The sequence below is a fragment of the Acanthopagrus latus genome, chromosome 4, assembly GCF_904848185.1.
Source record: "Acanthopagrus latus isolate v.2019 chromosome 4, fAcaLat1.1, whole genome shotgun sequence".
NCBI classification, from domain to species: domain Eukaryota; kingdom Metazoa; phylum Chordata; class Actinopteri; order Spariformes; family Sparidae; genus Acanthopagrus; species Acanthopagrus latus.
Window position 1 is genome coordinate 15,954,931 of NC_051042.1, and position 14,591 is coordinate 15,969,521.

Here is a 14,591-nt window from a genome sequence, read left to right on the forward strand (position 1 = left end):
TTTGGCTGAGTGTACTATTAACAGATGTACAACTTTTGTGCCACTTTTTTACAGTCGTAGCTGCTCAAGACAATTTATTGCCCTTCAGGAAAGAGTCATTACAAACAGGACTCTTTGGCCTTTAATATTAGAAGGTATGTGTTGTTAACACCAGTTACCAAATTAATCAAGACTGAAATCTTAAAGCTGTATGGATCGATATTTATTTTTTAACAACAGAAGAAGGTGCTTGTTGTGAAAGACCCACAGAGACCAATAACATGACTTTATAGTTTCCTTCACTTTATAGAGAGTATAGAGAGTCTTTCAGCTCATTGTTTCGATTTTGGCACTTGCAACTTTACCTCGTTGGTTTGCTCTAACCACACATAGATATTTCCCTGGTTCAGACCAAAACAGAGCTAAAAGGGGAGTGACGATTGGAGTGACTAATTTCACCCTTGTTTGCTATTTATTATTGATTTCATGAGAAGGTTTAGTCCGTGTTGTGTTTATAACCTGTTTTTTTGGTTTGATGTCAGCTTTAGCTGATCTAATAATGCACATTTAGATTATGGATGTTTAAAAAAAACAAAAAAAAAACAGACAGCATTATATAATCAATAGTATGAATAATGTAATGAACATCTCACATCCTCTTTCATTTAAAAGTGGTATCTCTAGTATGACAACAGCAAATTTGGTTAAAACAGAAATATCTATTTAACAAGCCAAAAAAAAATGATGGGGAGTGACGCTCATGCTAATGTATGGAAGTGGGATGAGATGGAGTTAATTAGGGAAAACAAATTGGGCTTTGAGGGCATCAACCAGAGGGAGCTTGTCATAGCACCTGTCCCCCTCTGTCGTCTGCGAGAGATGACAGGTGAGAGTGCGAGTGTGGAGACGAACATACTGTGTGACTACACTCTGATTTGTGCCTCTTAATGAGAAAAATGCACGCGTGTCTCATATGTGGGTTAGACAGCAAATGTGTGGAGGATAAATAAATAAACATGCTGAATGCTGTTTACTGCCGCCATCTCATAAATCTGAATAAGATCATTTAGCCCAGAAAGAGTCAAAATGATGGACTGTGCTGATAATCACATGCTAAGCAAGTGCTCTGGAAATGACTAACACAAAGCACACTGCTGTTAGACATATCACACACACACACAAATATGCATAGACACACAAACATGCATAGGCACACTGCATGTCCACCTTTCCAAGCTTGCAATTTGGGAAATGGGTCAGATGTGACTGAGATTTATGTATCTTTGTGTTTGTGTGCGTGTGCGTGTGCGTGTGTGTGTTTGTGGTGAACCGAAGAGCGAGGGAGTGACTGATCGGGCTTCATTGTGGATGTGGCAGAATGCAGATGTTTCTCAGAACTGTCTCGCTATGATTTAATGATGAAAAGCAGAAGGCGGCAGACTTAGACTCTGGAGAGGCAGCAGGAGCAGACTACGTCAATATTAGAGTCAGAATCAAAGACAGGAAAGATTGTGATTTATTTGTCACTTTTTATTTGAGAGTTGCTTACAGAAACAAGTTTGGGAACTCTTTTTATCTCCACGTCCTTCATCTTTTTTAAGCTGTTTGAAAAAGCTTGTTTTTGACTGTGTTTATGTCATCAGAATAGAGCCCTATACCCGACTGAGGATTGTAATGCATTTTATGGATGATCCCAGAGGAAATCCGAAATGCTATGTTGACAGGAGTCAACGTCTATCATCTGCAAATGTTTCCCCTTGATATGATGTTTTATGGAATGTTGCAGCTTGTTAGGCTTGCAGATGAAAACTGTGGGGAATCAAGCAAGATGGTGGAACGTATTTTCTATAAAACAACATAAAATATTGTGAAAAGGGACATCCACTTTTCTATTTTAGGGTTAATAAAGCATCAAATACGATGCAGCTTTGCCTTTATGTTGTTTCAGCAAGTGTTGGAGTGCAGGACTGGGGGTGGGGGGGGGGTTGGGGGGGCTGACAGGGGAAGGAAAAAATCAATCAGCAAGACCAGTGAAACAAAGAAGACAATCATGTTTGTGGCCTTTTATTGATAAAAAAAAAAAAAAAAAAAGAAAGAAAAAAATGTATTTTCCAAGGTGGCCAGCAGATGGCACAGCACCTTTGGTCTCAAAGGGAGGGAGACAGAGCAGGAGAGCAGGGCAGAGAGAGGAGGAGAAAGAGATCTTTCTGTGAGTTTTGTTTTCCTGGTTGACTGATCTCCCTCAGTGGTCTGATTGTGAGAACGGACTCGTGGGAAGTGTTCTCTCACCGCAGGTGTCAGACTGCTGTTAGATAAGATTATTTGTGGGGGTGAGGAGGTTGCATTATTTTCTGTCTATATGTGTGTGTGTGTGTATGTGCACTACGTCCGCCCAGTGTGTTGCTTCTCCTCATTAGACGTCTGCCTGATAGAAATGCATTGTAATGTCGTGTTCATTTGGAACACAATGCAACACAGAAGTTGTTTTTGACTTGCACACTGTGCTCCATATGGTCACACTCAGGAGGAGGAAGACGGGTAAGCAGAGAAGAAGCTTGTGCTAGGCGTCCTAAACCCCATCCCTATTTGCTTTCTGTCACATAAAACCGAAGTTTTGTGTTCTATATGATATGAGTCTTTACTGCGCAGTGATTCTTTAGACTTCACTCACGGATTTTTTTTTTTTTTCAGCAGAGGTTTTGCATAAGGAATTGAGCTGAAACACGTTCTAATATCAACCCAACTCGCACCACAGGTGTTACTTATTGGTGACGAGCCACCATAGCTGTTACTTTTACCACTGTGCTAAATGATTTCTCTCCAGTTACAGACTTTGCCTAATGACATAAGGGGTTGAGAGGGTTGAGAGTGTATTAAGACTTGGATCATTGACATTGGTGCTGCAACATACACACATGCACAAGACTATGATGCACTTTGCGTAGTGTTAATACCAAGATGCTAATTTACAACATTTGTACAAGGAAGGCTTTTTAAAATTGAAAGCCAAAAGGAAGCGAAATAAATGCAAAAAGAATAAAAATACAGTACAGTTACAATTACAAATGCAATACAGGCCAAAAATACAATAGGTGATTAAATGCACTATTATATAAGTACAGACCTGTGTGCTTTAGTATTATGTGGTGCAGATGAGAGTCTTGTTGAATTAAAAGGAAAAAGGGGAAATCTTCATTGGGTAGCCGACCAAAGTTTATTCATTCGACCTAATAAAAAACACGTTTGGTAGATAGTTCTCTTACTCCTGGTGTTAAAGGGTGGCTAAGTTCTGTGGCTGTTCTGTAAACAGTTTTCTAATAATATACGTGGCGCCTTGTGATCAATTTCTCAACTTAGATTAACAGCTTCCAGTTAATCACCCCCTCTAGTGTAAGTGCCTGCAATCTTGAATTCAGCCCCGCCCAATCCGAGAACAGATATAATACATATAGTTCAGCTGGATACAGACTAACTAATGTTGTCCTAGATCTTTAAGACAAACATTAACACGAACAGATAAAAGCAACAGTAATTATTTTGACTGTCTTGACCTATAAGGGAGACAATGTGTGAAATTAAGTTCAATAAAGGAAAAGCTCTTTCAAACTCAAATTACGTGTTTTGCAGGAAGTTTTAACAAACATTTCAATAGTTGGCATGCACTCTCCCCTGTCGGTTTTTATTCTCAGTTTGCCCAATATTGCATCCTTTCAATGAAGACCCAAGGGCGAACACTATTGTTGATAATTTGCAGGCTTGCTGGAATTTAAACCTTCTGGCAGCAAAGTGCCTCTATTTGCTTTGTGTTTGTTAAAGTGAGTGTGTTTGGTCAGGCAAATTATAAAAACAAGCGGATAATAAGGGTTAGCAGGCACGATAAGCCATAATATCTTGTAAACTGGCAGCAGGGATAGTTTAAGCCGGTCTTATGCTAATGTTACCACAAGTGACAGTCAGCAGCAGAGAAATACAAACATCTTCAAACATGCTTAAAACCACAAATAAACATATGCGTGAACACAAACATACAGAGCACAGGCGGGACACACACACAGTAATGTAACACATGTAATTCACAAACGGACCTTTTCTATTTACAGCCTGTAATGCAGTGAAATTACAAATGATGAATTATAAATTATTCTACTTGAAATAATCAAGGTTACAGTGAAATATTTATCAAAGATACATTTTTTTTCTGCTCGCATGCATACAGAATATTTGGACATTAAACCTCTCCTGCTTTGGCCAAACAAGCCAGAATGAAATCTTTCAGGGCCACTGAGCGAGATTTGATTATAAGGTCCCGACAGTCCAGTGGTGTTTGACAGCACGCACCAGAAACCATTAACCCAATCAATAACCGTCCATTTTTTTTTCTTTACTAGAAATTTAATTTGCAAAGTTATCATTGCTTCCATTATTGCCCATGCTTTTCATGTATATGAGAAGACCATTTTGTAATATCACGTTTGTCATGTCGTATATTGTGATTAATTGAGAATTAAGATTATTGTTCTCCTCCCCGGGCTTCAAGCAACGGCAGTCATTTTTTTCAACTGTCATGCTGTCAACTGCATTTCCTTTTGTATTCACTCACTCCGCGTATTAATCAGAGTGTTCTCCTGAATGTCTCAGTGTACGTTTACTCTACTGCAAACCTTTTTGATCAAAAAAATCTGCTCCCACTCCCTCCAAATCCCATACGTTTGCTGATGCTAATACAAGACGTTGTTGTAAAATATGCAGTTAAACTATGGAGAGAGGTGGTTGAAAGACTGCCAGTATGAGTACTACCAGCTTGAAAGCAGATAGATGGCTGCCTTGCCTTGGGCCAATTTCTTTGGCATCATAAGGAAGATGAACATATAAAGCCACTGTTAATTAGGCGCAGATACACCAAACATATCAAACCTTTGAGTAATCCCTCACTCACATTGAGTTCCTTTTACTCATAAAAAAAAGTTTTTAAATGGCAACCTACTGTGTAGCACACCTCGCCTTATGTCGAACTGATAGCTCCAAGTTGCCTCATCAGTATACATCAGCTGTTGCACAAACAAACAGAACAGGGAATCTCCTTAGAGAGGAGTTTTTCTCCCCCTGTTGTGTCATCTTCATTTTAAATGCCACATCTGATCATCTGCCTCTTTATGATTACCAAGAGTGACATTTATCCACAGTCCAACTGTTTAACAAGACCTTTACATTTAATTTAATTCTACGTGATTCTACACTTTCAATTGCATGTGGCAGACTGCAAATGTGAAGCACTGTTCACAGTAATCCGCAAAAGACCACTTTCACATTGTGTGGCCTGTAAGGAGATCTATCCAACTGTCTATGAACATCTATCATAAGTGTTTATCTAGTTGTGATCACAATTATATAAAACACAAAGCAAATCCACCTCACCTTTAACATTTAAAATGAATCAACACATTTCTGCTTTTGCATACAAGCACATACACAAAGCTGCTGCCATGATGTTTGTAAAAAAAAAAAAAAAAAAAATAATAATTCTTTCTTGTCATTTGAATCCATTCTCCATTTGTCAGCCGTGTGTTATCAATGTCATTGCAGCCCTCCTGGGCATGTGGGGATTGACATCTCGCTCTAAGGTTGTTAGAGCTGACAAGTTATGTTGTGCTTCTATCTATCTATCTGTCTATCTATCTATCTATCTATCTATCTATCTATCTATCTATCTATCTATCTATCTATCTATCTATCTATCTATCTATCTATCTATCTATCTATCTGTCTGTCTATCTGTCTGTCTGCCTGTCTGTCTGTCTGTCTGTCTGTCTGCATCCATCCATCCATCATGAAAATTCAACACCATGGATCTAAATCTGATGCAGGCTTTTTGTTTTTTCCCCCAGTCTCCCAGGTCTGCCTGTAAATCCCCCGCCCCCATCTCCCTCACTACCCCATTCCACCCTCCCCCCTTCTTTTATTCCCCTCTTTTTTGTTTAATTGAATGTTGCATGCGTTCGGAGCAGTTCTAAAATATATAATGAGGTCATTTGCATTAGACTGCAGATTGGGTGACCTTTGCTTTTGCCAATAATTACTGTAAAACCCGTCTCTGTCTGTCATCACCAAGGATGTGGCAGGGACCTCTCTGTGCTCACGAAAGGTTAGCTAGGAGGCTTGTGTCTGGACTTATGAAAAAGCCTGAGGAAAATGTCATTAGAGCAAGGGGAAAAGACACTTGGAATTAACAATTGGAAATTCAATCAGGATGGCTTTAAGGATGGTGTGCGCCTGTCTGTGTGTGTGTGTGTGTGTGTGCGTTTGTGTGTTTCCATGCATATCTCCCAACAGAAGGGCTATAAGATTATGTCCCAGGAACACTTGTGGGTTAAGAAATTCCTCTCTTCAGCGAGAGTGCAGAACGGGGGAAAAAAGGACACCCTGGGGGCGACTATTGTTAACTCGGCAAGCCAATTTGACTTTGCCAACAACACTCAAACAAACTGACAACACGAACTAAACAACCGGGCCGTGAACGTCACTGCCGCAGTCCTCAGAAACATGATAATATGCTGCCACCAATACCTAGAAATTTCATGGCCTTCATTAATTATGCCTGACATTAATTACACCATGTATTTATGAAAGGCTCACAATTTTTTTGCACTTTTCACCTTGCTGAGTTTTTGTTACAGTGCATGGTGGTTAATTTGCATGCTGTTATTGGTTGTCATTGTGCAGTGAAACGTGACTGTACTTACCATGTGTTAACTCCCCTTCCCATCAATAATGTGGCCCAAGTCAAAATAGACCTGCTATTCTTTAATCATTCTCAGTCTTGTGAAACTTGAAATGAGCCCTTCGATCCATCAATGCCTTCCCCACATGTAAATGTTTAATACAATTGACATTGTTTATGTTACACTGAAGTTCGGACCCATGCTCAGTGTATCACACCGGCCCAGTTGCCAGAATAAAATGTTGGCATTTTACATTTTAAGAAATCCCATTCAAATTTGTAAATGTCATATGTATCATAGAGGCATTTTTTTTACAATATGTGTTGTATTGCGTTTTCGCGTCGCCTTTTATGTTGATAGGCGGAGGATTAGGTGACAGCAGAGGGAGATGACCGAAGCCAAAGACGAGTGTTCGAGACATTTATGAGCGTGAAACCGCTGTATATTCTTCAGCCATGTTCATGACAACAAAAGCTGATATTTTTGTTGCAACTCTGCGAAACTCAAGCCGTTTTTTGGTAGAAGTAGAAACATGATATTTTACATACCCTTACAAAGTGGCTTTTGTGCCCAGACCTAACAAAACCAAAACGTAAAGAGAAAGAAATGTACATTGCCAACATTTACTCTAGCAATTCGGTTAATCAGAACAGCAAACGGGAGTTCGTTGAGCTTATTGGTAAATAATACTGTGAAAAATAAAGACAAAAAAAACAAACAAACAAACAATAATTGAGGGGGCAGAGCAGAGCACTAACATCAGAGGCTCTGTTTTGTGCTCTTGGTTCTAGTCGCAGCGGCGCGTCACGTTTCACCTGCCGGATGGCTCCCAGGAGAGCTGCAGTGACAGCGGTCTGGGGGACCACGAGCCTGTAGGCAGTGGCTCCCTCCTCACACAACCTCTCCCTCTGGTGCAGGCGCAGGACGACTTCTACGAGCAGGCCTCCCCCGATAAGAGGACCGAAGCTGACGGCAACTCTGATCCCAACTCTGGTGAGTCGTAATCTATTTCATTGCAGACTATCACTTCTTCGTAATACGCATGCACGGTCAATTTTTATGGACTTCTCTCACTCTCATCTCTCTCTTTCCTATTCTTTCTGGCAAAGTGTGTGAGTTTAAATCACCACTGTAGACACTTTTAAAGAACTGCAAAATGTTCATGCTTTGATCCAATTTGGTGGACAAATTGTGTGGTGTAATAGGGTCTTTTCTTTCAATACAATAAGGCTCTCTCAATATTCTCTTGATTGTACGTAACACAGAGATATCTGAACATGCGTTGTCCTAAAATGCAGGTTAAAGAAAAACGGAGACAATGTTTAACATTTTGCTTCAGGGGATGACTTAAACTCCTTGAACAGAGATAATAAATAGTCATGAAAAACAACATCAGCTCTATAAAGTCCTCAACGTGCCAAATATCATTTAATTTAGAGTCATTTGATTGCTCAAGTAGGTTTCTAGTGGATACACGAGCAGGTCATTCATTTCTCAGTTAATCATCCAGACTTGTTCATTCCTCCCAGGAGCAAACCTGGGTCTCCCATAGGCTCCTTACCTATTTGTGAAACTCATTTGATTTATTTAGAGATGATTTCCCAGTTGGAAGTCTTGGTGCTCAGCTGAAGATGTTAACTTCCCACTATTTCTGGTGGGAATGTACATCTCCGACCCAGTTTTCTCATTTTATCATTAAGAGGTGAGGCGTGCGCGAAGATCAAGCGCATCGCCCCAAGGTCGATGCCAGCTTGCCTGCTGAGGGTGGAGCAGCCAGCACCACATAAATACAAGCGCAGTGAGTAAACTGTGTGTGGGTACGATTTCATGCAGACTCAAACTTAGCAGATGTACTCACAGTTGGCAGATGTACTTAGTGAGTAATGTGTAGGCCCACTGACTCACTGTCTTCACAAATGAATAGAGCTCCACATGGTCCAGCCACGTGCGGTTGTAACTGGTTAGCTGAGAGGAAAGTCCCATCAAAAATCTGGTTCACAGAAGGTTTTCAATCATGGTTCTCTTCTTTCCTACCTCTTTGCATCTACATCTGTCGTTTAGTTGCATGACCTGAAAAGGTGAATTCGGGTCTTAAGAAAAACTACTGAACATGTGAAAAAAAAAAAAAAAAAGTTGTGTGAAGCATTAAGAGGCTGTGGAATATCAGATAAATTGCCTCAAGTGATTTCAGTCATTTAAGTCAATGCTGGTTGGGGCTGCAAGTTTTAATGTGAAAGAAAACGTGTTGTCAAAATTATGTCAGCCTTGGAATTACATTTTTATTAGGAGACAGTTTACATTTATAGCAATTTCAAAAGTGGAGGGACGATTAAAGCCAATGCAAATTGAAAATGTCTGTGCTAAAGCTTTTATTAGATTGCATGGCATCTAATGGCATGGCATGTTGGACATTAATGTGATGCGTTTAATGGCATGTGCGAATTAGATACACATGTCAGAAAGGAGCCATGCAGTATATATAACATGTCCTGAAATGCATCATCTAATGTAAAGAAGTAAACAAATAACAAATCAGTATGAAAAGGTTTAAGTTACTTAGCGTACATTTAGATATATCTGTAGTACTTGTAGAGGTTTATTGCTAAAAGGGTTTTCGCATACAAGTAAATTGCCCATGGAAATTGTTGACTAACGTAAACAAAGTCGAAGAGCCGCTGTCAGTGAGGGTCCAGGGCCTGATCGGTGAGTTCAGCAGCAAATGCCGTGAGGTTTTGTCCTAATGGACCTCAGTCTTTCGCTGGAGGGTAGAATCTCAAAAAGTTTGCGTGTGGGATGGGAGGGGGTTGGTCACAATCTTACTTTCACGCCCCAGGGTCCTGAAACAGTGCAGGCTATCTGGTTGAAGCAAAAGATATATGCAGATCACATCCATCATACATATATTAGTGAGTTGCTTGCGATACAATAATACTTTAATACTTGTACGGATGCAAATATTTGTTGAGGAACAAAGTCAGACATTTGTCCCGATAACTGTTGACATGACTCAGCAAGGTGACAGCCGTCCCTTTACACAGATTTAACCTACATAAGATAATAATGAAATACGAGATCTCTGTCTAGTCTCCGGAAACGCAATTACATTTGCATGAATAAATATTTGTATGTATATGGTGCAAAGAGGTAGATAGACGTGCTGAAGGACTCTTGATTGGTTATCTGAAGCCACTCAAATGCATAATTTAAAGTAAATCTAAGGAAACACACTTTCACAGTAACACAAGCCCTCGCTGGTCGCTTTGACTGTTTACAATTTGCAAACATAAGGCGTCGTTTATGTCATACAAGCTTTGGCGTTCTGTCATGTGAGTCTAGTTGCACATCAGCAAACTATTAACAGTGACAACCCTGGCCTTTGATCATTGACCTGCTGCTTGGCAGGATAATGATTTTTTTTGTCCCTTCCATGAGGGATGTGTTAGCTGCCTTTGGTTCTCTTAGATATGTGAACTCAGTGGTCCCAGGTTAACTAGTTTTGAGTAAGAGTCTTTCAGACTTAAAAGCACTCTTTTTCACACTCTTCCCCTCCTGACTGTCTGGTGACAAAGCCAAATGGTTTCTGGAAGATATCTGACACTATTATGTTCTAAGTCTAGGTGTAAATTATCTTCTAACGCTATTGAAAACAATCCCATTCAGTGCAACATGGTAGATAAAGACCTTGACAGTGGGTGGTCTTTCAGTGGTGCTTTGTTCAGGATTTGACAATAATATCTTTTACCTTTATTCTGACATATTATGACTCTTCAAAAGAACCTTCTTAAAGAATCAAAATTGAAATAATTTATTATCAAAAATCTGCTGTGCCTGTTTTTGTGCAGGATTTTGAAAAGTATTCAGTTTAAGTGTGTGTTTCCTTGGATGCAAGCAGTAGAGGGATTCACATGGGAGATGGATTAAAGTTGCTTTCAGATGAGAGCCATCAGTATGTACTCCTGATGATAAAGCTAGTGATGTTTAAGTTATGATACACAGCTGGCATACAGGGAAATCTAAGCTGGAATTCTTTTAATGCATAATAAATAGTTTGCTATTTTTGATAAAACATTTTTAATACAAAATAGAACTACTCTAGGTTGTTTGGTGATGTAAATTGAGCAGTGATAATGGAGGCTACATCAACCTTAAGTAAGTCAAATTCCTGGCTACCCATAAATAATTCTCTGGACAAGTGCAGTTTCTGAACATTATACCTGATTAAAATCCTAAACTAAAACACAGACAATCTAACGATCCACTGTGATTTTCATTACATGGAATGAACCTGTCACATTTTAAATCTGATAAAGTGTTTTGGGGTAAAAGTACCCAAATAACCTTTGGATCTTGCCCTCCCTATCCACTTTTTTGTTTAAACAGTGAACTTACTAATTATCCTTTATGTAATACAGGAAAGTGGTTCGACTTTTGCGTAGGTTGTGGCTTTCATCTGAACTAGGGAAACATACACAGTGTGGGAGTAGTGAAAGTCTGATGTCTAGCAGTTTTTTTTTTCATGATGGAGTACAGCATAAAGAGATGCTTTATATTTCTTTGTGACTTGGAGATATCCCCAAAGCTTTTCCACAATGAAAAAGAAAAATGTCGAAAAAAGTTCATAAACAAAACAAAGCAAGAAAAAAACAACAGTTGAACACACGAGCGAAAAAAAAAAAAAAAAAAAAAACAAACGATAGCAGGTGGATGGTAATCAGGGACACAACAGTTTCAGTGAACCCCGTTTTTTTTTTTTTTTTTTTTTCGTAGAGAGAGAAACAAAAAATACAGTAAAAAAAAAAACAAAAAAAACATGGGGGGTTTGTGAGCAAATGTGGGTGCAGAGAAGGGAGAGGCTAAAAGGTTAAGAGTTTTTCTGAGAGCATTTTTAAAGAAGAGCTCTTAAAGTTTTACTCACAATTCCCAGAACAGCACTTCCAAGCCAACGCACATGCAGGGCTATAAGGAGCTCATTAACATTCACTGTCCGTGGTGCTGAAGAGAAGGATGAATTTATTCAAAGTCTGAATTAAATTCTCTGTAAACTTTGTGAGATATGAAATAAATCAAATTCAAAACATAAATGAAACAAATCACACAGTAGATGCAGTTAAGGTGCTTGGAATCATCAGCATGAGTAGATCATTAAGGAGCAGCCTAATTTACAGTCAGCAGCGACAGCCTCCAGCCTGGTAAGTTTTCGGAGAGAGAGAACTTGGTGAAGGCTACTGTCTGCTGAAACCATTCTGTCAAATTTGCATTCTGGACTTTAATTGGCAATTGGAAATGTGCTGTCAATGAGAAAAATAATCGGCTCAACATAAGCACACCAGAACAAGATCAATAAAAAGACAAACAAATAGAAAACAAATAATGAGTGTGGCAAGTGGCAATACGGACCGATGGAATATAATATTGACTAAAATCAACTCAAATTCATCGGGAAGAGATTTCTATTAAGAGATTTCAATGAAAGCAAACATTTAGGTGATGCTGCCAATTAAGGCTGCAGTCATCATCTTGAAGGCTTTACTGCATATAATGGCTGATTAGGTGATGGCGGGGAAAAATAACTCATTGTGAAGAAATAAACAACAATTTCATTACTACGCCACAACAGATATAATGATATATATAATGATTGGCACACTCAATATAGATTACTATTGCAAATGTTGTTGGTTACAGAGCTACTAATAAGTTACTAAGATGGGACGCCTGCGAAGGATATAACTTCAGTACTTCAGTAGTATCTTTTTGACTCAACAGAAAAAAGGAAAAAACAACAAAAAAAATCTTTTCACTGACAACACTCTCTGTGTGTGTGTGTGTGTGTGTGTGTGTGTGTGTGTGTGTGTGTGTGTGTGTGTGTGTGTATATATATATATATATATATATATATATATATATATATATATATATATATATATATATATATTTATTTCTATTCACAAGATATATTGGCTTAAGATTGTCCTTAGGTATGACAGCCCAGGAGCATCTCTAATGCAATGCTTCATCATAGTTTAATCTTACTTGCACCTTACTATCTACAGTATATGCACTAGATCTTGAATTAAAACTGAAGCTTCTATCTTTGTTAGGCCACACAGTGAAAAGTAAAGATCAAATAAGTGATAAAGAGGAAAGTAACAGTCACATGCTTAATGTTTCCTCGGACCACTGTGTGTCCCTTTGTAATTGTAGCGGAGTCATCCTCTACAGACAGAACTCATAAAACATGAAACAAATAAACAAACAAGTCACAGATTCACTGAATGAGATGGAACATAATTCTGTCAATCACTTACATTTATGAAAAAAATATTACAACTGGTTACTGGGCTGTTTAGGTCTCTCACATTGGTTGTGTATGGATGAGAGTCCCCAGACTACAAAGGAGCTGAAATAATACATGACAGGAGAGTCCCCAGAATAAACAGAGAGGAGAGTGGGGTGAGATGGGGAAGTCATGTTTATTTATAAAACATTTAAAACGACCATTATTGTCTTAAGTGCCATATGAATGATTTAAACCGCCGCAGATAAGAATCTCGAGGCAGAAAGACAAAAAGAACACTTGTACCATCACACTGATACACAGACAGACACACACACTAAATAGAAATAGAATAGAAATAGAAATGGATAGTTGGAGTGTGTAATTGACATAATGAGAAATGCTGTTCTTCTTGTCTTGACTTGATCTAGACTATGAAACAACCACCTATATCTGATGATGACCTAAGAGCTTTACAGGTCAAATCCAACAGGAATATAATCCATGAGCCTTGTAAACAATGACACAATCTTCAGTACTGTCTGTATCGTCCCAGGAATCACTGAACAGAGAAGAGGTCACTATGCACGGCCCAAAGGGCAACATTTACATGATGTTCACTTCTGGGTGCTTTCTTACACTGAAACAACATTGTTTGGATGCATTTCACATCTCTAAGTGAGTCAGATCTTAAAGTGCCTGTCTGTAAGATAGTGACGCTGATGTTTTGAGATTGTTGGTCGGATTGGCTGTCATCTGCATGCATCAGCATTTAACTAACGTGGATTAGTCAACTGTCCTACAAACAGGAGCTTTACGTAAGTAATGAACCCTAAGCCATCAGGTACTATGTATTTAGAATGTAAAACATTGTGGTCTGATTATTTGTTTACCCAGAACAGCTCATTCTAAATTTAAGGAAAACACAACAATTCTTAGTTTTGGATGATTATACACCAATGGGAACATAATGATGACTGTTCCACTTGCACCCCTAAATCCTACACACTGTGAGGTGACCATTTCCGCATCCCTTCTGAAGCACATTTTATTTACACGATCGAAAGTTTTCTTAGAGAACTTCCTGTTACAAATCAGTCAGTATCTTCATGTCAAGTTATTGTCTCATATTCTAAATGCTGAATTTGAAAGTGTAAAGGGTATCATTTGAATAAGTCATTAAGTTGTCTTTTAAATTTAAATTGCTTAAGACTTCAGTTGATTTTGGTCCTTTGGTGAATGACAGTTTTTTTTTTTTTTTTTTTTTTTAAGATGGTTGTTTATTTATCCCTTGCTTTTCTATATTAATCGCTTTGTCTGTGTATCATCTTTTTCCGCCAGCAAATGCTTGAATAGTGTACTATAATTAAATTGGCTTTTGAACAGTGTGGCACCATTGTAAGATCAGCCTTTTATCATGTATAAACTCAAACGTAGCCTGTGCCTACCATCTAAACAGCCAGTGTTGTTGCATGTCAGGAGCTATGGAAGGGCGATTATTATTGTCAATGATGATATGAAAGAAGGGGAGGAGAACGCTCCCTCACAAATGATTTTCAGATGTTATGAAATGGCAGGAATTGTGTTTCAAAATGTGGGCTATTCTTTTCTCTGAC

General features: G+C 38.7%; 1 protein-coding gene across 5 annotated transcripts in view; it reads left to right on the forward strand.

Moving 5' to 3' along the window:
- Positions 1 to 14,591, forward strand: part of LOC119018500 (protocadherin-9) — a 209,267-nt gene that overhangs the window by 135,819 nt on the left and 58,857 nt on the right. For 3 of the 5 annotated variants that reach the window (XM_037096209.1, XM_037096211.1, XM_037096210.1), the window contains one exon: positions 7,490 to 7,691. In XM_037096209.1, coding sequence (XP_036952104.1) covers positions 7,490 to 7,691 — 202 coding nt within the window. The remainder of the gene's footprint in view (positions 1 to 7,489; positions 7,692 to 14,591) is intronic. The other 2 variants (XM_037096213.1, XM_037096212.1) reach the window with 1 other exon arrangement.